At 46.7% G+C, this 26372-nt stretch overlaps 1 protein-coding gene across 3 annotated transcripts in view; it reads left to right on the top strand.

Moving 5' to 3' along the window:
* Window positions 1-26372, top strand: part of LOC124008301 (cohesin subunit SA-1) — a 64724-nt gene that overhangs the window by 6389 nt on the left and 31963 nt on the right. Inside the window, exons 2-17 of one of the 3 annotated variants that reach the window (XM_046319466.1) lie at window positions 8975-9134; window positions 9185-9229; window positions 9403-9523; window positions 9607-9856; window positions 10013-10089; window positions 11811-12015; window positions 12176-12327; window positions 12439-12512; window positions 12693-12816; window positions 13424-13602; window positions 19360-19467; window positions 19576-19808; window positions 23172-23458; window positions 23724-23998; window positions 24130-24391; window positions 26152-26326. In XM_046319466.1, coding sequence (XP_046175422.1) covers window positions 9201-9229; window positions 9403-9523; window positions 9607-9856; window positions 10013-10089; window positions 11811-12015; window positions 12176-12327; window positions 12439-12512; window positions 12693-12816; window positions 13424-13602; window positions 19360-19467; window positions 19576-19808; window positions 23172-23458; window positions 23724-23998; window positions 24130-24391; window positions 26152-26326 — 2551 coding nt within the window. In that variant the 5' untranslated portion in view covers window positions 8975-9134; window positions 9185-9200. Of the gene's footprint in view, window positions 1-8974; window positions 9230-9276; window positions 9297-9402; window positions 9524-9606; window positions 9857-10012; window positions 10090-11810; window positions 12016-12175; window positions 12328-12438; window positions 12513-12692; window positions 12817-13423; window positions 13603-19359; window positions 19468-19575; window positions 19809-23171; window positions 23459-23723; window positions 23999-24129; window positions 24392-26151; window positions 26327-26372 lie in introns of those variants that run through there. The other 2 variants (XM_046319465.1, XM_046319468.1) reach the window with 2 other exon arrangements.

Raw genomic sequence — 26372 nt, 5'->3', positions numbered from 1 at the left:
GGAGAAATCAAAGTGTGTGTGTGGAGGGGGGGGGGGGTGAATAGCAACAGACAGTGAATGTGGGTCAAGGTGAGAGAGGCAGAAAGATGAGACAAACTAATGAGTCTCTCTCTCCCAGCTCCCCCCAGCCCTCCTCCCCTCTCTCTTCCTCCTCTGCCTCCGCTGATCTCCCTTTGTGCTCTTGTTCTCTCCTCCATTTCACTCTCCCTCCCTCGCTCTCCCTGCGTCTCCATTTTGCGATAGCTGCAGTGAGCCAGGCGGCCATTGCAGAGAGAATCTAAATGTTCCTTTTTCCTTTCTCTTTCTTTTTTTCTTGCCTGCTGGCAAGAAAAAAAATATTTCTTTAGAAACCTTTTGTTTTTTTAATGTAGAGGCTGCAGCCCAAAGCCTACACTAGAGCTCTGTAAACCCGCTGTATTACTGTAGAGCCTGCAGCCCAAAGCCTACACTAGAGCTCTGTAAACCCGCTGTATTACTGTAGAGCCTGCAACCCAAAGCCTACACTAGAGCTCTGTAAACCCGCTGTATTACTGTAGAGCCTGCAGCCCAAAGCCTACACTAGAGCTCTGTAAACCCGCTGTATTACTGTAGAGCCTGCAACCCAAAGCCTACACTAGATCTCTGTAAAACCGCTGTATTACTGTAGAGCCTGCAGCCCAAAGCCTACACTAGATCTCTGTAAAACCACTGTATTACTGTAGAGCCTGCAGCCCAAAGCCTACACTAGAGCTCTGTAAAACCGCTGTATTACTGTAGAGCCTGCAGCCCAAAGCCTACACTAGATCTCTGTAAAACCGCTGTATTACTGTAGAGCCTGCCACCCAAAGCCTACACTAGAGCTATGTAAAGACATTGTGTTACTGTAGAGGCTACAGCCCAGAGGCTACAGCCCAACGCCTACACTAGAGCTCTGTAAAGACATTGTGTTACTGTAGAGGCTACAGCCCAATGCCTACACTAGAGCTCTGTAAAACCACTGTATTACTGTAGAGGCTTTCTGTAATATAGAGTCCATGATGCTGCATTATTAAGTGAACCCCCCCACTACACAGATACCTTAGAGCAGGCCAGAGGAGCTCCACTCATTTGTCAAGGGGGCTTGAGTTTATTTATTGGCATGATTCAAGGGACCAGAGAATGAAAACTAGGAAGGTATTTTTTTCATAGCCAATGGGCTGGACACAGTGAGGACACGTTATTCCCTTATTACATTTGACATTGGAGTCATTTAGCAGACCCTCCTATCCAGAGCGTCTTACAAGAGCAATTAGGGTTAAGTGCCTTGCTCAAGGGCACATCGACAGATTTTTACCCCGACACACACATTTCACTACAATATCTACTACGCTGTTGCTTAAAGACTCATTCCATGTGGGACTGGCAGAGAGAAATAGATGGGGAAGAGTAGGAGAGGGAGAAGATGGACGAATGGGGAGTGAGTGAAAGAGAGCGGTTGTGTGTGAGAGATTTCATCCCGTCACGTCATTACCCTTCAGAACAGAGTTCTCCAATAAGCGTCCCACCGGTGATGTTATTTTAAATAAATATATATAGTACCAGTCAGGTTTGGACACACATACTCATTCCAGGGTTTTCTTTATTTTTACTATTTTCTACATTGTAGAATAATAGTGAAGACATCAAAACTATGAAATAACACACATGGAATCATATAGTAACCAAAAAAGTGTTAAACAAATCAAAATATATTTTTGTTTGAGATTCTTCAAAGTAGCCACCCTTTTACCTTGATGACAGGTTTGCACACTCTTGGCATTCTCTCAACCAGCTTCACCTGGAATGCTTTTCCAACAGTGTTGAAGGGAGAGTTCCCACATATGCTGAGCACTTGTTGGCTGCTTTTCCCTCACTCTGCAGTCCAACTCATTCCAAACCATCTCAATTGAGGTTTAAGACAATTTAAGACATTTGTTGTCTTAGGTCTCTCTTTATGTTGTGTTGTCTCTCTTGTCGTGATGTGTGTGTTGTCCTATATTTATGTTATTTAAAAATATAAAAAAATAAATCCCAGCCCCTGTCCTTGCAGAAGATCTTTTGCCTTTTGTTGGGCTGTCATTTTGTAAATAAGAATTATATTCTTAACTGACTTGCCTCGTTAAATGAAGGTTAAAATAAATAATAATAATTGGGTTGAGGTCAGGTGATCTGATGCAGCGCTTCATCACTCTCCTTCTTGGTCAGTCAAATAGCTGAAGTGTGTGTGTGTGTGTGTGTGTGTGTGTGTGTGTGTGTGTGTGTGTGTGTGTGTGTGTGTGTGTGTGTGTGTGTGTGTGTGTGTGTGTGTGTGTGTGTGTGTGTGTGTGTGTACGTTAGAGGTCGACGATTATGATTTTTCAACGCCAATACCGATTATTGGAAGACCAAAAAAGGCGATAACGATTAATCGGACAATTTTTATTTATTTTTATTTTCATTCAATACTGAATGAACACTTATTTTAACTTAATATAATACATCAATAAAATCATTTAGCCTCAAGTAAATAATGAAACATGTTCAATTTGGTTTAAATAATGCAAAAACAAAGTGTTGGAGAAGAAAGTAAAAGTGCAATATGTGCCATGTAAGAAAGCTAACTTTTCAGTTCCTTGCTCAGAACATGAACATATGAAAGCTGGTGGTTCCTTTTAACATGAGTCTTCAATATTCCCAGGTAAGAAGTTTTAGGTTGTAGTTATTATAGGACTACTTCCCTCTATACCATTTGTATTTCATTAACCTTTGACTATTAATGTTCTTATAGGCACTTTAGTATTGCCAGTGTAACAGTATAGCTTCCGTCCCTCTCCTCACTCCACCCTGGGCTCGAACCAGCAACACAACGACAACAGCCACCATCGAAGCTGCATTACCCATGCAGAGCAAGGGGAACAACTACTAGAAGGCTCGGAGCAAGTGACGTTTGAAACACTATTAGCGCGCGTTAACTAGCTAGCCATTTCACTTCGGTTACACCAGCCTCATCTCGGGAGTTGATAGGCTTGAAGTCATAAACAGCGCATTGCTTGACGCACAATGAAGAGCTGCTGGCACTAAAGTGCTGTTTGAATGAATGTTTACGCGCCTGCTTCTGCCTACCGCCGCTCAGTCAGATACTTAGATACTTGTATGCTCAGTCAGATTATATGCAACGCAGGACACGCTAGATAATATCTAGTAATCTCATCAACCATGTGTAGTTAACTAGTGATTATGATTGATTGTTTAAGTTTAATTCTAGCTAGCAACTTACCTTGGCTTACTGCATTCGCATAACAGTCAGTCTCCTTGTGGAGTGCAACGAGAGAGAGGCAGGTCGTTATTGCGTTGGACTAGTTAACTGTAAAGTTGCAAGATTGGTTCTCCCGAGCTGACAAGGTGAAAATCTGTGGTTCTGCCCCTGAACGAGGCAGTTAACCCACCGTTCCTAGGCAGTCATTGAAAATAAGAATGTGTTCTTAACTGACTTGCCTAGTTAAATAAAGGTATATAATTATTATTTATTTTTCTATCTGCAAATCGACGCCCAAAAATACAGATTTCCGATTATGAAAACTTGAAATCGGCCCTAATTAATCGGCCATTCCGATTAATCGGTCGACCTCTAGTATACGTACATGCATACATACACACACACACACCGTGCCTTCAGAGTATTCACACCCCTTGACATTTTCCACATTTTGTTACAACCTGAATTTTAAATGGATTAAATGTTTTGTCACTGGTCTACACACAATACTCCATAATGTCAAAGGAGAATTGTGTTTTTAGAAATGTTTACTAATGAATTAAAAATGAAAAGCTGAAATGTCAGTAAGGATTCAACCCCTTTGTTATGCCAAGTCTAAATACATTCAGGAGGGAACATTTGCTTAACCCTTATTAATGACACGTTGGATGGTGTATCAATACACAACGAAGATACAGGCGGCCTTACTAACTCAGATGCCGGAGAGGAAGGAAACGGCTCAGGGATTTCACCATGAGGCCAATGGTGACTTTATAACTGTTACAGAGTTTAATGGCTGTGATATGAGAAGACTAAGTATGGGTCCACGACCTTGTAGTTATTCCACAATACTAACCTAAATTACATTTTGAAAATAATAAATCCTGTTCAGAATAAACATATTCCAAAACATGCATCCTGTTTGCAACAAGCCACTGCTGTCAAAAATGTGGCAAAGCAATTCAGTTTTTGTCCTGAATACAAAGCGTTATGTTTGGGGCAAATACAACACATTACTGAGTGCCACTCTCCATATTTTCAAGCATCTGGGTGGCTGCATCATGTTATGTGTATACTTGTAATTGTTAAGGACTGGGGAGTTCTTCAGGATAACAAATAAATGGAATGGAGCTAAGCACAGGCAAAATCCTAGAGGAAAACCTGGTTCCGTCTGCTCTACCAGACACTGGGAAATGAATTCACCTTTCAACAGGATAATAACCTAAAACACAAGGCCAAATCTACACTGGAGTAGCTTACCAATAAAACAGTAATGTTCCCCAGTGGCCGAGTTACCGTCTAGACTTAAATCTACTTTCAAATATATGTCTAGCAATGATCAACAAACAATTTGACAGAGCTTGAAGAATTTTGAAAATAATAATTTGCAAATGTTGTACAATCCAGGTGTGGACAACTCTTAGAGACTTACCCAGAAAGACTCAGCTATTTATTTTACCTTTATTTAACTAGGCAAGTCGGTTACAAATTCTTATTTTCAATGACTGCCTAGGAACAGTGGGTTAACTGCCTTGTTCAGGGGCAGAACGACAGATGTTTGTTTACCTTGTCTGCTCTAACCACTAGGCTACCCTGCCGCCCCACTATAATCCATGCCCAAGTTGATTCTAACATGTATTGACTCGGGGGTGTGAATACTTTTGTAAATGAGATATTTCTGTATTTCATCTTTCAATACATTTGCAAAAATGTCTAATCATGTTTCCACTTTGTCATTATGGGCTTGTGGTTATTGTCTGGAGATGGGTGAGAAGAAAAACTCATGTGAATCCATGTTTAATTCAGGCTGTAACATAACATGTGGAATAAGTCAAGGGGTGTGAATACTTTCTGAAGACGCTGTATCTGTTTGGGATTCTTCCAGTCAAATGACTTATAACTATGTTCCGACCATCCGCTCAAGGAAAACTCAGCCCACAGCTGAATGTAATTGGGGACCCTGCCTTAAGGTGTCTGTCTGCTTCTGCTTCCTTGTACGACTGGGGTCATGACTGGGTTAGGGGAGTTCCATCTCTCTCATTGACCTGCATGGGGATAATACTGCTCCCCTTATTTTCCTTATTTACTTATTCTCACTCTTCTCAGACTCTCTTGTTTACTTATTCTCACTCTTCTCAGACTCTCTTGTTTACTTATTCTCACTCTTCTCAGACTCTCTTGATCTACATAATTTGATCATCCTCTGTCTCTCTCTCTCTGGCATTCCCCTCAGGTGAAAACTCTTGTTAATATACCTCTGAGGGATGCTATGGTCTCTCTCTGTCTTCCTCGTCAGGCTGGTCTCCCTCTGTCTTCCTCTGTTCCTCGCCAGGCTTGTTGTCTCTCCTATAAAACCTCCCAGATAAGAACCCCTCAGTGTTCAACTGAATGGGCAGTATTGAAATGAGACAGAAGTAAATAGCTGGAGCAGTGCGTATCGTCCCAGTCCTAGCTGGTGTTGTGTGGCGTTAGGACCATGACTGACTCCTCTGATCTCTCTGCCCTCGTTTCTCTGGAGTCGACAACTGTTTCAGATCAGAGGACAATAGCATGCCCAAAAGTCTTCTTCCAAATGACATGGTTTTATGTTTCAGAAAACTGTGTGACATTTCAGAGACTATAATCATGTCCTTTTTTTACTAGTTGGCCTAGTTGTCTTGGTCCAGATTGAATGGCCCAGTAATTGCAGGCAGCAGTCTCATAGAGTCTTTTATATGCTCTTTCCCTCTCTTTCACCTGTGTCTAGTTGCTGTTGGAAACACCTCGGGTGTTTTTGTTTTGAGTTCGGACAGGATCATCTTTCTTATGAGTGATGCTCTTTGGAGTGCAGAAGCTTGAATACTGTGTGTGTGTGTGACTCCAGGTTAAGCTGTGTGTGTGTGTGTGTGTGTGTGTGTGTGTGTGTGTGTGTGTGTGTGTGTGTGTGTGTGTGTGTGTGTGTGTGTGTGTGTGTGTGTGATCTCTAAGAATCAGAGTGCCTGTTAAAATGCATAATTGATGTAGGCAACACCTTCTCTCTCACTTCCCCATGGAGCCGTCTGTGAGTGAAGCGTCATGCTCTGCCAAATGCTAGGATATTTTACAGTTGACTGCTGTCCTCCTCCTCCAAAGAGATGTGTTGTCCTCATCTACAGTGCTGTTAGTTCCCACAGCTGTGTTGGACAGAGGCAGCCTAGTGACCGTACTCTCTATCCTTGTTCCCGTTTATGACAGTATTCTTATGGCCGACTTTATTCAGGTGACGTAGGATTGTATAATGTGGAAGGGTGATAATGTGGGTGATGTGTTATTATCCGACAGGTCGTTATAGTTGAAAACAGTGGAGATCCTCAACAGCAGTGAAAGGGACATCTAACGAATCCCCAGAGATCACAATGGATATCTTCATCTCTTTTGTGCCTTCTTACCCCCTGTCCCTCTCCCCCTCCTCTTTCCCTAATCTCCCCCCTCCATCACTCTCTCTCCTCCCCACCCAGTCCCTTCTCACTGATCAGCCAATCAGGGGAAGGGGGCTTATGACCCACAAGGGTTGCCATGGCAATGCCTGCCTGCCTCCCGGAGTACATGTCATGAATGTTAAGTTGCTTACACACACACACACACACTTAGTTATGTGTGTTCGGTCAGACCACAGATGATAAAATATGAGCCCTGCATAACTCTCTGTAATGTGTTATACAAGCCCTCGTGTGTGTGTGTGTGTGTGTGTGTGTGTGTGTGTGTGTGTGTGTGTGTGTGTGTGTGTGTGTGTGTGTGTGTGTGTGATCTCTCTCATTGATTCTAAGCAGGATTAGCCTATTATAGCAGAGGAAGCGCTGGTTATTCTGTGTGGTATGACACACACACATTCCTGATGCCACTGCACCACCTGTAATGTCAGGGTGAGCGCTTCAGAGCCTCCAAGCAGTGAAATCACACAATTCCACTCTCTCTGTCTCTCCTTGTGGTGAGAAAGGCACACACACACACACACAAACCTCTCACCCGGGCAGCTCCCAAAGCTGTCAGAGCCCAGTAACTGGAATACAGATACCACAGGTGTGTGTTGGCTGCTCTCTTTTTAACAGTGAACAGACACTCCCTCCAGGCTTCTTTGTGAGAGAGAGAGATCGATGTTAATTAAGGAGTATTAGTAACAGTAGTCTTCAGTCAATGGCCAATAACAACTCTGGCAGACAGCCATCTCTGGCCTTCTGCCAAGGTGACGCACAGCTTTCAAATACTATCTGAACCCAGTCACACAGATTTCCCCTGTTGCTTTTGCCTTCTATTGTCCAGAGAGAATATAGAATTGGGGAGAGAAGGAAGTGAGGAGAGGCAGAGATGGAGAGCACACATTTCAGCCAGCAGTGGGACCGTAGTGATCCCTGGAGAGATGCTACTAGAAGTGTGGTGGTGGTGGTAGGGGGGCTGTACTGCATAATGACAGTAGCTGATGGTTAGCGTTCAGGATTTCCCTCTGTGTTTTTACAGCTCTTCACATCCTACCACCTTTTACATGGTACCCAATATTGGGTAAAAAATATACTGACATTTTCTACTTACAAGTCCAATCAACAATTTACTTTAATTGATAAATAAATCAATAAACTATCATATGTGTATATTATAGACAGGTACAAACTAGCTATATTTTGTCTATTTTCACAAACATCAATAAACAAGAGTTGATAAAGCTGAGTGTCCACCATCTCTTCCCTCTCATCACTTCTCTCTGTGTGCCTGCTGTGTGTGACGGACAGACAGACTCACTCGGCTGGTGTGCTCAAGCGCTCTCCAGTTTCTCTGTGTGTGAGAACATTTAAATACAGTCTCTCCTAGCCTGCCCCCTACTGTTGTTTAAGCCCAGTCTCAGCCACACACACACACTCACCCTCCATAACACTCCCTAAACACACTCAACAAAGAGACAAAACATAACAGAAACTCGCGTTTAACTTATTGAGAGGTTAAATTAATTTTCAAATGATTAAAACATTGTTAAAGCTGTATAAAGTGTGTTTATTTAGATGGAGGTGAGAGGACTTTGTGGATCATACTGCCATTGGTGGCCGAAGCTGGGTACTGCACCCACTCGTTGATATTTACTACACTAGGCCTACTATTTAGTAATGACTGTTATTTTTATAAATGGGGCCAGGGGTTTTTTCCTATCCAGGCAAACAAATTGACTAAGACAAACGTTAGATCTAACCTATAGAAGGAGCCCTAGAGTTTTCCTGACCTTGCAACCCTGAAAAACTCTGGGGTCTAAATCGGTAACAAATGATTTTCCCATTTTCATAAAGGATCAGATTTTTTACTTTAAGTTGAAATCATGTTGTTTGAAATTATTAGAATTTATAATGTTGTGGTTGAAATGATTTTAAATCTAATTGAATTGTTTAGAATGTTGTTGACATGATTAGACCTCTTTCTGTTTGAAACGATACTCTTGACACGCCCCCTCTAGACTTTACTGTTGCACTTCCTAAAGTGGCCAGTTGGTGTCTCCCTTTCCACTCTTTCTCCTCTACTCTGCCTGCTTTCTTTCTTTCCTTCTCCCTACCTTCTATCTCTCCTCTACTACTCATTCTTTCACTTATCATTCCTTTTTTCCTTCTCTTTTTCAAGTTCTGTAAATGTTGAGAATATTCCAAACCAAATCACCAGACATTTGTGACAAATGGCTAAACTGTGGTTCTCTCTCTCTCTCTCTCTCTCTCTCTCTCTCTCTCTCTCTCTCTCTCTCTCTCTCTCTAGGGGCTGGTGTGTTGTGAGAGCTGTGTCTCCAGTGTTGAGTGAATTTGGTCACCCCTCTGTAACCCCCACCACACACGCGCACGGCTGACTCACACCCCCCCCCCCCCCCGCCCTCCAGCGGACCACACACACCCACCCTTTCCTGAGGACACACACCCCTCCCTCCAGCGGACCACACACACCCACTCTTTCCTGAGGACGCACACCCCCCCCTGCAGCAGTCAGGATGATCACCTCTGAGCTGCCTGTCCTACAGTGAGTCTTTCCCCGTTGCATCGTCAACCAAAGCCTCATTAAGAGATCACAACACACCCCTGATGCGGTAATTAGTCGAACGTAGGTGTGTGTGTAATGTATGTTGTGACTGCTGAGTGTGGGTAGAATTATGTATGTATATCCCTCAGTATAAGTGTGGGTGTGTGTTGCAGGGACTCGTCCAATGAGAGCGGAGCGGCAGACACAGTGAGTGTGAGTGTGAGTGTGAGTGAGCTGGAGGACCCGACAGACACTAAAGGCAAGAAGAAGAGAGGGAGGCCTGGCAGACCACCAGTAAGAACACCTTTTTACGAGGTTCCTTCTCTCTGCATAGTCTCTTCCTGTATATCTGAACCCTTTGCTCCTCCCTTTTTAAGGCAGCCAATAAGAAGCCTCGGAAGTCCCCAGCGGAGAAGGCTACAGGTGGGGCTAAAGGGAGGAAGGCCAATGGGGTCCCTCAGACCAACGGCGAGGGAGGAGACCCCGTCACTCTGTTTGAGGTGGTCAGAATGGGAAAGAGCGCCATGCAGTCTGTGGTGGATGACTGGATCGAGTCGTACAAGCAGGACAGAGACATCGCCTTACTGGACCTCATCAACTTCTTTATCCAGTGTTCTGGCTGCAAAGGTATTACTGTTAACCGCTACCGACACACCAGACAACATTCTGATTTATATAGGCCTCATTTCCAGGTTGGTTGTTGAACTGTTGTATTGTGGTTGTTAAAAGGTTGTATTGTGGTTGTTAAAAGGTTGTATTGTGGTTGTGCGTAACCCTCTTCAGGCACGGTGCGCATCGAGATGTTCCGGAACATGCAGAACGCGGAGATCATCAGGAAGATGACAGAGGAGTTTGACGAGGTAATGCATCAAAGCTGTCATTGGTCAGATGAGGGGAGGGAGGGAGGATGTAGACTGACGTGTGTATTAATGTATTGATGTACGTCAAGGACAGTGTGACAACTGATGATTATAAAAAGGGCTTTATAAATAAATCTTAATTGAATGACGACCCTCTCACCATGTCTTCACCCCAGTAATAGATCAACATGTTTATCTATGGTCTGCAGGACAGTGGGGACTACCCTCTCACCATGTCCTCACCCCAGTAATAAATCAACATGTTTATATCTGGTCTGCAGGACAGTGGGGACTACCCTCTCACCATGTCCTCACCCCAGTAATAGATCAACATGTTTATATCTGGTCTGCAGGACAGTGGGGACTACCCTCTCACCATGTCCTCACCCCAGTAATAGATCAACATGTTTATATCTGGTCTGCAGGACAGTGGGGACTACCCTCTCACCATGTCCTCACCCCAGTAATAGATCAACATGTTTATATCTGGTCTGCAGGACAGTGGGGACTACCCTCTCACCATGTCCTCACCCCAGTAATAGATCAACATGTTTATATGTGGTCTGCAGGACAGTGGGGACTACCCTCTCACCATGTCCTCACCCCAGTAATAGATCAACATGTTTATATCTGGTCTGCAGGACAGTGGGGACTACCCTCTCACCATGTCCTCACCCCAGTAATAGATCAACATGTTTATCTGTGGTCTGCAGGACAGTGGGGACTACCCTCTCACCATGTCCTCACCCCAGTAATAGATCAACATGTTTATCTGTGGTCTGCAGGACAGTGGGGACTACCCTCTCACCATGTCCTCACCCCAGTAATAGATCAACATGTTTATCTGTGGTCTGCAGGACAGTGGGGACTACCCTCTCACCATGTCCTCACCCCAGTAATAGATCAACATGTTTATATGTGGTCTGCAGGACAGTGGGGACTACCCTCTCACCATGTCCTCACCCCAGTAATAGATCAACATGTTTATCTGTGGTCTGCAGGACAGTGGGGACTACCCTCTCACCATGTCCTCACCCCAGTAATAGATCAACATGTTTATATGTGGTCTGCAGGACAGTGGGGACTACCCTCTCACCATGTCCTCACCCCAGTAATAGATCAACATGTTTATCTGTGGTCTGCAGGACAGTGGGGACTACCCTCTCACCATGTCCTCACCCCAGTAATAGATCAACATGTTTATCTGTGGTCTGCAGGACAGTGGGGACTACCCTCTCACCATGTCCTCACCCCAGTAATAGATCAACATGTTTATATGTGGTCTGCAGGACAGTGGGGACTACCCTCTCACCATGTCCTCACCCCAGTAATAGATCAACATGTTTATCTGTGGTCTGCAGGACAGTGGGGACTACCCTCTCACCATGTCTTCACCCCAGTAATAGATCAACATGTTTATCTGTGGTCTGCAGGACAGTGGGGACTACCCTCTCACCATGTCCTCACCCCAGTAATAGATCAACATGTTTATCTGTGGTCTGCAGGACAGTGGGGACTACCCTCTCACCATGTCCTCACCCCAGTAATAGATCAACATGTTTATCTGTGGTCTGCAGGACAGTGGGGACTACCCTCTCACCATGTCCTCACCCCAGTAATAGATCAACATGTTTATCTGTGGTCTGCAGGACAGTGGGGACTACCCTCTCACCATGTCCTCACCCCAGTAATAGATCAACATGTTTATCTGTGGTCTGCAGGACAGTGGGGACTACCCTCTCACCATGCCCGGGCCGCTGTGGAAGAAGTTCCGCTACAACTTCTGTGAGTTCATCTGCGTATTGATACGTCAGTGCCAGTACAGCATCATCTACGATGAGTACCTCATGGACACGGTCATATCCCTCCTCACGGGACTGTCTGACTCACAGGTCAGAGCTTTCAGACACACCAGCACACTGGCAGGTAAGAGACTCCCTTTCTTGTGCTCTCTCTCCCTCTCATGGTGAGAGGGTAGTAGACCTGGAGACCAGTGTCATTGCTCGGTGTAGATTACTAGATCTATCTATACGTCTCTATAATATATATCAGTTGTATTGTGGCCCTGTCTGTCCTCTCCTTCCAGCGATGAAGTTGATGACAGCGTTGGTGAACGTGGCGTTGAACCTCAGTATCCACCAGGACAACACCCAGAGACAGTATGAGGCTGAGAGGAACAAGATGGCTGGAAAACGGGCCAATGAGAAGCTAGAGCTGCTGCTGCAGAAGAGGAAGGAGGTACGTGATTGGTCTGCTGGTGGTTGGAGGAGGGGCTAGGATCCAACATCTGTCATTCCTCTGAAACGGACCTTCACACACTCTGACCTCCTGACTGTTGTTCCCCCACAGCTCCAGGAGAACCAGGATGAGATTGAGAACATGATGAACTCTATCTTCAAAGGAATCTTTGTCCACCGCTACAGGTACACACACACACACACACACACACACACACACACACACACACACACACACACACACACACACACACACACACACACACACACACACACACACACACACACACACACACACACACACACACACACACACACACACAGTAATGAAAGTAGTGATGATGACGGTGTTGGGGTGTGTTTCAGGGATGCTATAGCTGAGATCAGAGCGATCTGTATTGAGGAGATTGGAGTTTGGATGAAGATGTACTCTGACGCCTTCCTCAACGACAGCTACCTGAAATATGTAGGATGGACTTTACACGACCGGGTAGGCGCACACACACACACACACACACACACACACACACACACACACACACACACACACACACACACACACACACACACACACACACACACACACACACACACACATGCACACATACACACGAGCATGCACATATACTTACACTCTTTGTCTCCTCTCTGTCTGTGTCTCCTCTCTGTCTGTGTGTCTCCTCTCTGTCTGTGTGTCTCCTCTCTGTCTGTGTGTCTCCTCTCTGTCTGTGTGTCTCCTCTCTGTCTGTGTGTCTCCTCTCTGTCTGTGTGTCTCCTCTCTGTCTGTGTGTCTCCTCTCTGTCTGTGTGTCTCCTCTCTGTCTGTGTGTCTCCTCTCTGTCTGTGTGTCTCCTCTCTGTCTGTGTGTCTCCTCTCTGTCTGTGTGTCTCCTCTCTGTCTGTGTGTCTCCTCTCTGTCTGTGTGTCTCCTCTCTGTCTGTGTGTCTCCTCTCTGTCTGTGTGTCTCCTCTCTGTCTGTGTGTCTCCTCTCTGTCTGTGTGTCTCCTCTCTGTCTGTGTGTCTCCTCTCTGTCTGTGTGTCTCCTCTCTGTCTGTGTGTCCTCTGTCTGTGTGTCTCCTCTCTCTGTGTCTCTGCGTAGCAAGGTGAGGTCCGTCTGAAGTGTCTGAAGGCTCTCCAGAACCTGTACACCAACAGAGAACTGTTTCCTAAACTGGAGCTGTTCACCAACCGCTTCAAGGACCGCATCGTGTCCATGACTCTGGATAAGGAGTATGACGTGGCTGTGGAGGCTATTAGACTGATCACTCTCATCCTGCAGTATGTATCTCTCACACACACACACACACACACACACACACAAACCTCACGGTTTTGAGTCACGGATCGGATCACTTTTTGCTTCCGCAACAAAAAGGAGACAAATAACTTTGTTTTCCATTTATTACTGAAAGAACACTTCAAGTAAGGAACTTTTCAGTGTTTAAATAAAATCTTCAAATAAAATGTTCAATACTCAATTGTTAAATTAAAGTGCAATATGAGGCATGATAGCTTCCTCCTTTGGACAATAGTGAATGTAAAAATAGCCCGTGTCCACGTCATTAAACAAAAGTCAACAAAGAAAGCAAAACAGATCTGAGTTTATCACTTCACATTATTCTCCTAAAAGATGAGGATGTCTGGGGAGGGGAGACCTCTTTCCAGTCACTATGTCCCCTGCCGTGGAGAACACCCTCTCGCTTGGAACTGAAGTGCCAGGCACAGCCAGGTAGCATCTTGCCATCATAGCAATGTGAGGGTATTTACACCGCATTGCTTTTCCACCATGTCAGTGGATCACCATCCAGTGGAATGCTGCTTTCTGCCTGGTAGGATGTCACCTCCTCTTTGATGGTGTTGGCAAACGTCTTGCCTGTGTCCTTGCTCACAAAGGTCTCCCGAAAAGCTCCTTCATGGCCGCATGATTTTGTGGAGGAGATTCCTCTGAGTCTGGCCCTGTCAGCTCTGTGGCTTGACTCTGCAGAAAAAATAACTTGATCTGTTAAAACTAACTAATTATTTATTTTCATATTTCATGGAACTATAATTGTCAATATCATTTAATAAAAGCCATTTATTCCAAGTTAACAATGGATTTCTAATATCAATAGTATAGACTAGAGGTCGACGATTCTGATTTTTCAATACCGATACCGATTATTGGAGGACCAAAAGAGCCGATGCCGATTTAATCTGCAATTTTTTTATTTGTAATAATGACAGTTACAACAATACTGAATGAACACTTATCTTAACTTAATATAATACATCTATAAAATCTTTTTAGCCTCAAATAAATAATGAAACATGTTCAATTTGGTTTAAATAATGCAAAAACAAAGTGTTGGAGAAGAAAGTAAAAGTGCAATATGTGCCATGTAAGAAAGCTAACGTTTCAGTTCCTTGCTCAGAACATGAACATATGAAAGCTGGTGGTTCCTTTTAATGTGAGTCTTCAATATTCCCAGGTAAGAAGTTTTAGGTTGTAGTTATTATAGGACTATTTCCCTCTATACCATTTATATTTCATTAACCTTTGACTATTGGATGTTCTTATAGGCACTTTAGTATTGCCAGTGAAACCGTATAGCTTTCGTCCCTCTAGTTAGCGCGCGCTAACTAGCTAGCCATTTCACTTCGGTTACACCAGCCTCATCTCGGGAGTTGATAGGCTTGAAGTCATAAACAGTGCAATGCTTGACGCACAACGAAGATCTGCTGGCAAAACGCACGAAAGTGCTGTTTGAATGAATGTTTACGTGCCTGCTTCTGCCTACTGCCGCTCAGTCAGATACTTAGATACTTGTATGCTCAGTCAGAGTATATGCAATGCAGGACATTACTAGATAATATCTAGTAATATTATCAACCATGTGTAGTTAACTAGTGATTATGATTGTTTTTTATAAGATAAGTTTAATTCTAGCTAAGCAACTTACCTTGGCTTATTGCATTCGCATAACAGGCAGTCTCCTTGTGGAGTGCAACGAGAGAGAGGCAGGTCGTTATTGCGTTGGACTAGTTAACTGTAAGGTTGCAGGATTGGTTACCCCGAGCTAACAAGGTGAAAATCTGTTGTTCTGCCTCTGAACAAGGCAATTAACCCACCGTTCCTAGGCAGTCATTGAAAATAAGAATGTGTTCTTAACTGACTTGCCTAGTTATATATAAATCTTTTTTTTAAATCGGCGCCCAAAAATACAGATTTCCGATTGTTATGAAAACTTGAAATCGGCCCTAATTAATCGTCCATTCCGATTAATCGGTCGACCTCTAGTATAGACTTTTTTATAGATATAGATATTTTTAAAATTTAAGTAATTCACTCTTCTTTTTTTTTACCTCTTCAGTGGCCACAATCTCAGTGGTGCGATCACGGTTTGTCCTCCTGTAGGGCAGGGACTTGCAACAGACAGGAACTTGCAACAGACAGGAACTTGCAACAGACAGGAACTTGCAACAGACAGGGACTTGCAACAGACAGGGACTTGAACCTTGGATCCAGTGCAGTAGATCTGTGAAGGTAGTCGTGTACATTAGGGGGGTACCTGGGTTTCAGGTCCTCTCTAATGGCAGCCTTGACAACTCTAGTGATGGTGCTGTTTTCCTCACTTGGGACCATGGATTGTATAATCCTTGTTTTCAGAGGTAGGATCGTGGACACAGACGGTGCAGTATTAGTGCTCAGTAGGGTTGTAACCGCTTTGAGGGGGTTGACCACCTGGAGGACCTCCTGCCACTTTCACGTCATCAGACAGATGACTTTTTTTCAGGGTCTTGTCTGTCAGTGCAGAGTATACAGCTGCCTGCTGCTCAAGATGTCTCTCCAACATGTCATAAGTGGAGTTCCATGTTGTTGTGACATGGTGTATGAGCTTGTGGGTCGGTAGCTGGAATATTTCCTGCTTGGTCTTAAGCACATGAGCGGCTGTTGTGCTTCGGTGGAAAAAGGAAACCATCTTCCTGATCCTCCCAACGAGGCGGTCCGTCTGGTTACCTGGGGTCCGTCTGGTCACCTGGGGTCCGTCTGGTCACCTGGGGTCCGTCTGGTCACCTGGGTGTCCGTCTGGTCACCTGGGGTCCGTCTGGTCACCTGAGGTCCGTCTGGTCACCTGAGATTCCCCTTTGGGATGCTAAATTGATCACGTGCAAAGCAAGCTATCTGCTGCCCCAGTCCAGCCTCTTATCACTGCATTTACAGTGGGGCAAAAAAGTATTTAGTCAGCCACCAATTGTGCAAGTTCTCCCACTTAAGATGAGAGAGGCCTGTAATTTTCATCATAGGTACACTATGACAGACAAAATGAGAAAAGAAATCCAGAAAATCACATTGTCGGATTTTTTATGAATTTATTTGCAAATTATGGTGACAGAGGCAACAGAGGATGCCTTGGATAATTCGTCAACAATTTTGATATTTGTTCATAAAGACCTGGCACTATCTCCATACTGAAGTTAGCGTGGCTCAAGCACTTTCACCGTATGTTTAAACCCTTTGTTTTCCACACCAGAGTGTGGCCTCGTGTCTGCAGTGATAAACATCCCAGTAGATTTGGTGATGACTTTAGTCGTGCTGATTCTGCAGCAAAGGGCTGCTTAAATGCCGCGGTGAGAAGTTGTTGTCTCTTGGCTGAGTTGGTTCCCGTCACTGACACACCAGGCTGCTGAACCTTTAAATGTGTGGCCACGCTCCATGTATTTCCCTGATCATACGTCTTTCTGTGGCTCAATGCCTACACACCGTAATGGTGTTGTCCACCACCCTTCTTCCGTCATCATATTTGACAGGGAAGCCTAAACGCTCCCATACATGAGACTTAAATGAAGCGGGAGTCTTTTCCAGTTCTTCAGCTCCTCCCACTAGCCATGTCTGTCACTGCCCTTATTTCTTTGCTTTTTGCAACGTGAGCATCCAGGAATGATCTGTTGGGATTCAACAGTCCCCGTTCACGTGAACAGTACACACAACTATTTTAAAAATCTAATCAACCTTCGGGCTTCAGAGTAAAACACAGCATCTGTCGTCGTCTATCTTTTCACTGCAATTCTGCATCGAGATTTAGGGAATTATGACTTTAAAAAGTAACAGAGGCAGTGAAACTGTATTTCTCACTATGATGGTTAAACTTTGCAATTGATCCACGGTTCACATGCGTGTCGAACCGTGGGGGGTGATCTGTACCAACTACGGTCCGTTACACCACTAGTATCAACACACACACACGCGTTTACATATCAACACACGTTTACATATCAACACACGTTTACATATCAACACATACACACGTTTACATATCAACACACGTTTACATATCAACACATACACACGTTTACATATCAACACACGTTTACATATCAACACACGTTTACATATCAACACATACACACGTTTACATATCAACACACGTTTACATATCAACACATACACACGTTTACATATCAACACACGTTTACATATCAACACACGTTTACATATCAACACATACACACGTTTACATATCAACACATACACACATTTACATATCAACACACGTTTACATATCAACACACGTTTATATATCAACACACGTTTACATATCAACACATACACACACGTTTACATATCAACACACGTTTACATATCAACACACACACACACGTTTACATATCAACACACGTTTACATATCAACACACACACACACGTTTACATATCAACACACGTTTACATATCAACACATACACACGTTTACATATCAACACACGTTTACATATCAACACACGTTTACATATCAACACACACACACGTTTACATATCAACACACACACACGTTTACATATCAACACACGTTTACATATCAACACACGTTTACATATCAACACACACACACACGTTTACATATCAACACACGTTTACATATCAACACACACACACACACACATTTACATATCAACACACGTTTACATATCAACACACACACACACACGTTTACATATCAACACACGTTTACATATCAACACATATACACACGTTTACATATCAACACATTTACATTACATTTAAGTCATTTATCCAGAGCGACTTACAAATTGGACACACGTTTACATATCAACACACGTTTACATATCAACACGAACACACGTTTACATATCAACACACGTTTACATATCAACACATACACACACGTTTACATATCAACACACGTTTACATATCAACACACGTTTACATATCAACACACGTTTACATATCAACACACGTTTACATATCAACACACACACACGTTTACATATCAACACACGTTTACATATCAACACACACATACACACACATTTACATATCAACACACATTTACATATCAACACACACATACACACACATTTACATATCAACACACATTTACATATCAACACACACACACGTTTACATATCAACACATACACGTTTACATATCAACACACGTTTACATAACACATACACACACGTTTACATATCAACACACGTTTACATAACACATACACACAAGTTTACATATCAACACACATTTACATATCAACACGCGCACACACACGTTTACATATCAACACATACACGTTTACATATCAACACACGTTTACATAACACATACACACACGTTTACATATCAACACACGTTTACATAACACATACACACAAGTTTACATATCAACACACGTTTACATATCAACACGCACACACACGTTTACATATCAACACACGTTTACATATCAACACACGTTTACATATCAACACACGTTTACATATCAACACACACACACGTTTACATATCAACACACGTTTACATATCAACACACGTTTACATATCAACACACACACACACACACACGTTTACATATCAACACACGTTTACATATCAACACACACACAGACGTTTACATATCAACACACACACACGTTTACATATCAACACACGTTTACCATTTCACACATACTCGTATAATGGGACCCCGTGTGCTCATTGTAAAGGTTTGGGATTGGCTGCCCCGTTTTAATGTCACTAGTTGTGATTGGTTGTTCTAGGGGCAGCGAGGATGCGTTGTCCAATGAGGACTGCGAGAATGTCTACCACCTGGTTTACTCTGCCCACAGACCTGTCGCCGTGGCAGCAGGAGAGTTCCTGCACAGGAAGTGAGTCTGCCTGCCTGTCTGAGTGTTGGAATCCAACCCATAAATCCATTCAGTGACTATTATTGGCTGATATTGACCTTCTCCAGCAACATTCCACTTTGTGTGCAGGTTGTTCAGCAGACATGACCCCCAGGCAGAGGAGGAGTTGGCTAAGAGGAGAGGGAGGAGCAGCCCCAACGGGAACCTCCTCCGCATGCTGGTGCTGTTCTTCTTGGAGAGTGAGCTTCATGAACATGCAGCCTATCTGGTGGACTCTCTGTGGGAGAGTTCTCAGGAGCTGCTGAAGGACTGGGAGTGTATGACTGAGTTACTGCTGGAGGAGCCTGTACAAGGAGAGGAGGGTGAGATATTTTTACCATAACTCACTGGTTATGTCACGGTGTCTGTTTGCGTCCCGGTGTCTGTCTGCGTCCCGGTGTCTGTCTGCGTCCCGGTGTCTGTCTGCGTCCCGGTGTCTGTCTGCGTCCCGGTGTCTGTCTGCGTCCCGGTGTCTGTCTGCGTCCCGGTGTCTGTCTGCGTCCCGGTGTCTGTCTGCGTCCCGGTGTCTGTCTGCGTCCCGGTGTCTGTCTGCGTCCCGGTGTCTGTTTGTGTCTGCGTCCCGGTGTCTGTCTGTGTCTGTGTCCCGGTGTCTGTTTGCGTCTGTGTCCCGGTGTCTGTCTGTGTCCCGGTGTCTGTCTGTGTCCCGGTGTCTGTTTGCGTCCCGGTGTCTGTTTGTATCTGCGTCCCGGTGTCTGTTTGCGTCCCGGTGTCTGTCTGCGTCCCGGTGTCTGTCTGCGTCCCGGTGTCTGTCTGCGTCCCGGTGTCTGTCTGCGTCCCGGTGTCTGTCTGCGTCCCGGTGTCTGTCTGCGTCCCGGTGTCTGTCTGCGTCCCGGTGTCTGTCTGCGTCCCGGTGTCTGTTTGTGTCTGTGTCCCGGTGTCTGTTTGCATCTGTGTCCCGGTGTCTGTTTGCGTCCCGGTGTCTGTTTGTATCTGCGTCCCGGTGTCTGTTTGTATCTGCGTCCCGGTGTCTGTCTGCGTCCCGGTGTCTGTCTGCGTCCCGGTGTCTGTTTGCGTCCCGGTGTCTGTTTGCTTCTGTGTCCCGGTGTCTGTTTGCGTCCCGGTGTCTGTTTGTATCTGCGTCCCGGTGTCTGTTTGTATCTGCGTCCCGGTGTCTGTCTGCGTCCCGGTGTCTGTCTGCGTCCCGGTGTCTGTTTGCGTCCCGGTGTCTGTTTGCTTCTGTGTCCCAGTGTCTGTGTATCTGTGTCCCGGTGTCTGTTTGTGTCCCGGGGTCTGTCTGCGTCCCGGTGTCTGTCTGTGTCCCGGTGTCTGTTTGCGTCCCGGTGTCTGTTTGTATCTGCGTCCCGGTGTCCGCCTGCGTCCCGGTGTCCGTCTGCGTCCCGGTGTCCGTCTGCGTCCCGGTGTCCGTCTGCGTCCCGGTGTCCGTCTGCGTCCCGGTGTCCGTCTGCGTCCCGGTGTCCGTCTGCGTCCCGGTGTCCGTCTGCGTCCCGGTGTCCGTCTGCGTCCCGGTGTCCGTCTGCGTCCCGGTGTCTGTCTGTGTATCGGTGTCCCGGTGTCTGTCTGTGTCCCGGTGTCTGTCTGTGTCCCGGTGTCTGTCTGTGTCCCGGTGTCTGTCTGTGTCCCGGTGTCTGTCTGTGTCCCGGTGTCTGTTTGCGTCCCGGTGTCTGTTTGCGTCTGTGTCCCGGTGTCTGTGTATCTGTGTCCCGGTGTCTGTTTGTGTCTGCGTCCCGGTGTCTGTCTGCGTCCCGGTGTCTGTCTGCGTCCCGGTGTCTGTCTGCGTCCCGGTGTCTGTCTGCGTCCCGGTGTCTGTCTGCGTCCCGGTGTCTGTCTGCGTCCCGGTGTCTGTCTGCGTCCCGGTGTCTGTCTGCGTCCCGGTGTCTGTCTGCGTCCCGGTGTCTGTCTGCGTCCCGGTGTCTGTCTGCGTCCCGGTGTCTGTCTGCGTCCCGGTGTCTGTCTGCGTCCCGGTGTCTGTCTGCGTCCCGGTGTCTGTCTGCGTCCCGGTGTCTGTTTGTGTCTGTGTATCGGTGTCCCGGTGTCTGTCTGTGTCCCGGTGTCTGTTTGTGTCTGCATCCCGGTGTCCGTCTGCGTCTCGGTGTCCGTCTGCGTCCCGGTGTCTGTCTGCGTCCCGGTGTCTGTCTGCGTCCCGGTGTCTGTCTGCGTCCCGGTGTCTGTTTGTGTCTGTGTATCTGTGTCCCGGTGTCTGTTTGCGTCTGTGTCCCGGTGTCTGTCTGTGTCCCGGTGTCTGTCTGTGTCCCGGTGTCTGTTTGCGTCCCGGTGTCTGTTTGCTTCTGTGTCCCGGTGTCTGTGTATCTGTGTCCCGGTGTCTGTTTGTGTCTGTGTCCCGGGGTCTGTCTGCGTCCCGGTGTCTGTCTGCGTCCCGGTGTCTGTCTGCGTCCCGGTGTCTGTCTGCGTCCCGGTGTCTGTCTGCGTCCCGGTGTCTGTCTGCGTCCCGGTGTCTGTCTGCGTCCCGGTGTCTGTCTGCGTCCCGGTGTCTGTCTGTGTATCTGTGTCCCGGTGTCTGTTTGCGTCTGTGTCCCGGTGTCTGTTTGCGTCCCGGTGTCTGTCTGCGTCCCGGGGTGTCTGTCTGCGTCCCGGGGTCTGTCTGCGTCCCGGGGTCTGTCTGCGTCCCGGGGTCTGTCTGCGTCCCGGGGTCTGTCTGCGTCCCGGGGTCTGTCTGCGTCCCGGGGTCTGTCTGCGTCCCGGGGTCTGTCTGCGTCCCGGGGTCTGTCTGCGTCCCGGGGTCTGTCTGCGTCCCGGGGTCTGTCTGCGTCCCGGTGTCTGTCTGCGTCTCTGTCCCGGTGTCTGTTTGCGTCTGTGTCTGTCTGTGTCCCGGTGTCTGTCTGTTTGCGTCTGCGTCCCGGTGTCTGTTTGCGTCTGCGTCCCGGTGTCTGTTTGCGTCTGCGTCCCGGTGTCTGTTTGCGTCTGCGTCCCGGTGTCTGTTTGTGTCTGTGTATCTGTGTCCCGGTGTCTGTTTGCGTCTGTGTATCTGTGTCCCGGTGTCTGTCTGCGTCCCGGTGTCTGTCTGCGTCCCGGTGTCTGTCTGTGTCCCGGTGTCTGTCTGTGTCCCGGTGTCTGTCTGTGTCCCGGTGTCTGTCTGTGTCCCGGTGTCTGTCTGTGTCCCGGTGTCTGTCTGTGTCCCGGTGTCTGTCTGTGTCCCGGTGTCTGTCTGTGTCCCGGTGTCTGTTTGCGTCTGTGTCCCGGTGTCTGTTTGCGTCTGTGTCCCGGTGTCTGTTTGCGTCTGTGTCCCGGTGTCTGTTTGCGTCTGTGTCCCGGTGTCTGTTTGCGTCTGTGTCCCGGTGTCTGTTTGCGTCTGTGTCCCGGTGTCTGTTTGCGTCTGTGTCCCGGTGTCTGTTTGCGTCTGTGTCCCGGTGTCTGTCTGCGTCTGTGTCCCGGTGTCTGTCTGTGTATCTGTGTCCCGGTGTCTGTTTGTGTCTGTGTCCCGGTGTCTGTTTGCGTCTGTGTATCTGTGTCCCGGTGTCTGTGTCCCGGTGTCTGTCTGTGTCCCGGTGTCTGTCTGTGTCCCGGTGTCTGTCTGTGTCCCGGTGTCTGTCTGTGTCCCGGTGTCTGTCTGTGTCCCGGTGTCTGTCTGTGTCCCGGTGTCTGTCTGTGTCCCGGTGTCTGTCTGTGTCCCGGTGTCTGTTTATAAAGAGGTGATTGGCGATCAGACGGTGATCTCTCTCCTCATTGTCATCTCCCTCTCATCACAGTGCTGTCAGACAGACAGGAGAGTTCCCTGATAGAGTTGATGGTGTGTACCATCCGGCAGGCAGCAGAGGCTCACCCGCCCGTCGGCAGGGGCACCGGGAAGCGTGTTCTCACGGCGAAGGAGAGGAAGACTCAGATAGACGACAAGAACAAACTGACAGAACACTTCATCATGGCCCTGCCCATGCTCCTGTCTAAGTACCAGGCCGACTCTGAGAAGGTGGCTAACCTGCTACAGATCCCTATGTTCTTTGATCTGGACGTGTACAGCGCTGGGCGTATGGAGAAGGTAGGAGGGTGTGTGTGTGTGTGTGTGCGCGTGTGCATGCTCGGTTTGTGTGTGTGAGAGGCCTAGTTAATGTTTTCGTGTGTGATGTTTTCTTTATGGGTGACTGTAGTTACTGACCTCTCTCCCTCCTTCTCGCCCTCCTTCTCGCCCTCCTTCTCGCCCTCCTTCTCTCCCTCTCCCTCTCTCTCTCTGTTTCCCTCTCTCCCCTTCTTTCTCTCTCTCTCACCCTCTCCTCTCTCTCCCCCTCTCTCCCTCCTTCTCCCAGCACCTAGATGCCTTACTGAAGCAGATCCGCCTGGTGGTGGACAAACACATTGAGACAGATGTTCTGGAGGCCTGCAGTAAGACCTACAGCATCCTGTGTTCTGAGGAGTACACCATCATGAACAGAGTGGACATCGCCCGCTCGCAACTCATCGACGAGATAACGGACCGCTTCACACACTCCGTAGAAGACCTGCTGCAAGAGGCCGAGGAGGCCGACGATGACGACATCTACAACGTTCTGTCTACCCTCAAGAGACTCACGGCCTTCCACAAGTAAGACCTTCCATCCTCTGTCTCATTTCGAGTAGAACCCTCGCTCCCTCTCGCCGTCCCTCTCAGTAAGTCATGAATATACAAGTCCTCCCAGGACTCTGACTGGTGTGTGTGTGTGTGTGTGTTCCCAGTGCTCATGACCTGACGCGGTGGGACCTGTTTGGTAGCTGCTACAGGTTGTTGAAGGCTGGTATTGAGCAGGGGGCCATGCCAGAGCAGATCGCTGTCCAGGCCCTGCAGTGTTCCCACTACTCCATACTGTGGCAGCTGGTGAAAATCACAGAGGGAACTCCTAGTAAGGAGGACCTGGTGGCTCTGAGGAGAGTGGTGAAGTCCTTCCTGGCTGTCTGTCAGCAGTGTCTGTCCAATGTCAACACACCTGTCAAAGAACAGGTACGAACCAGTTTGCACCAGTCTCACTCCACTTATTTTTATTAATTTCACCTTTATTTAACCAGGTAAGCAAGTTGAGAACAAGTTCTCATTTACAACTGCGACCTGGCCAAGATAAAGCAAAGCATTTCGACACATACAACGACACAGAGTTACACATGGAGTAAAACAAACATACAGTCAATAATACAGTAGAAACAAGTCTATATACGATGTGAGCAAATGAGGTGAGAAAAGTGGCAAAGTAAATACAATATAGCAAGTAAAACACTGGAATGGTAGTTTTGCAATGGAAGAATGTGCGAAGTAGAAATAAAAATAATGGGGTGCAAAGGAGCTAAATAAATAAATAAAATAAATACAGTAGGGAAAGAGGTAGTTGTTTGGGCTAAATTATAGATGGGCTATGTACAGGTGCAGTAATCTGTGAGCTGCTCTGACAGTTGGTGCTTAAAGCTAGTGAGGGAGATAAGTGTTTCCAGTTTCAGAGATTTTTGTAGTTCGTTCCAGTCATTGGCAGCAGAGAACTGGAAGGAGAGGCGGCCAAAGAAAGAATTGGTTTTGGGGGTGACCAGAGAGATATACCTGCTGGAGCGTGTGCTACAGGTGGGTGCTGCTATGGTGACCAACGAGCTGAGATAAGGGGGGGACTTTACCTAGCAGGGTCTTGTAGATGACATGGAGCCAGTGGGTTTGGCGACGAGTATGAAGCAAGGGCCAGCCAACGAGAGCGTACAGGTCGCAATGGTGGGTAGTATATGGGGCTTTGGTGACAAAACGGATTGCACTGTGATAGACTGCATCCAATTTGTTGAGTAGGGTATTGGAGGCTATTTTGTAAATGACATCGCCAAAGTCGAGGATTGGTAGGATGGTCAGTTTTACAAGGGTATGTTTGGCAGCATGAGTGAAGGATGCTTTGTTGTGAAATAGGAAGCCAATTCTAGATTTAACTTTGGATTGGAGATGTTTGATATGGGTCTGGAAGGAGAGTTTACAGTCTAACCAGACACCTAAGTATTTGTAGTTGTCCACGTATTCTAAGTCAGAGCCGTCCAGAGTAGTGATGTTGGACAGGCGGGTAGGTGCAGGTAGCGATTGGTTGAAGAGCATGCATTTAGTTTTACTTGTATTTAAGAGCAATTGGAGGCCACGGAAGGAGAGTTGTATGGCATTGAAGCTCGTCTGGAGGGTTGTTAACACAGTGTCCAAAGAAGGGCCAGAAGTATACAGAATGGTGTCGTCTGCGTAGGGACTTACCAGCAGCAATAGCGACCTCATTGATGTATACAGAGAAGAGTCTGTCCAAGAATTTAACCCTGTGGCATCCCCATAGAGACTGCCAGAGGTCTGGACAGCAGACCCTCCGATTTGACACTTAGACCAGTCTCACTCCACTTAGACCAGTCTCACTCCACTTAGACCAGTCTCACTCCACTTAGACCAGTCTCACTCCACTTAGACCAGTCTCACTCCACTTAGACCAGTCTCACTCCAGTTAGACCTGTTAGACCAGTCTCACTCCAGTTTAAACTGATGATGAGAGCAGTGTGTCCTCTCCCTGATACACCAGTCTCAAACCAGTTCACACCTGTTCAACCAGTCTTTCAAGTTCAGTATACCAGTCTCAAACCAGTTTAAACTCCAGTTTACACCACTTGAACTAGACTCACTCCAGTTTAAACTGATGATGATGATGATGATGGTGGTGATGATGAAGAACGGTGTTAATGATGATGTGTTCCCTCCCTGTACAACAGGCCTTCATGTTGTTGTGTGACCTGCTGATGGTCTTCAGTCACCAGTTGGTGTCTGGGGGCAGAGAAGGACTGGAGGCCCTGGTGTTCAACCCAGACAGCACCTTACAGAACGAGCTGCTCACCTTCATCCTGGACCACGTGTTTATAGACCAGGACGATGAGAACCAGAGCATGGGTTAGACACACACACACACACACAGCAGGTGGCCTAGCGGTTGGGT

This window comes from Oncorhynchus gorbuscha, linkage group LG21 (genome assembly GCF_021184085.1).
Source record: "Oncorhynchus gorbuscha isolate QuinsamMale2020 ecotype Even-year linkage group LG21, OgorEven_v1.0, whole genome shotgun sequence".
Taxonomy (NCBI): domain Eukaryota; kingdom Metazoa; phylum Chordata; class Actinopteri; order Salmoniformes; family Salmonidae; genus Oncorhynchus; species Oncorhynchus gorbuscha.
Note: the sequence above shows the minus strand (reverse complement) of the source record. Positions and strands in the feature narration are given on the sequence as shown.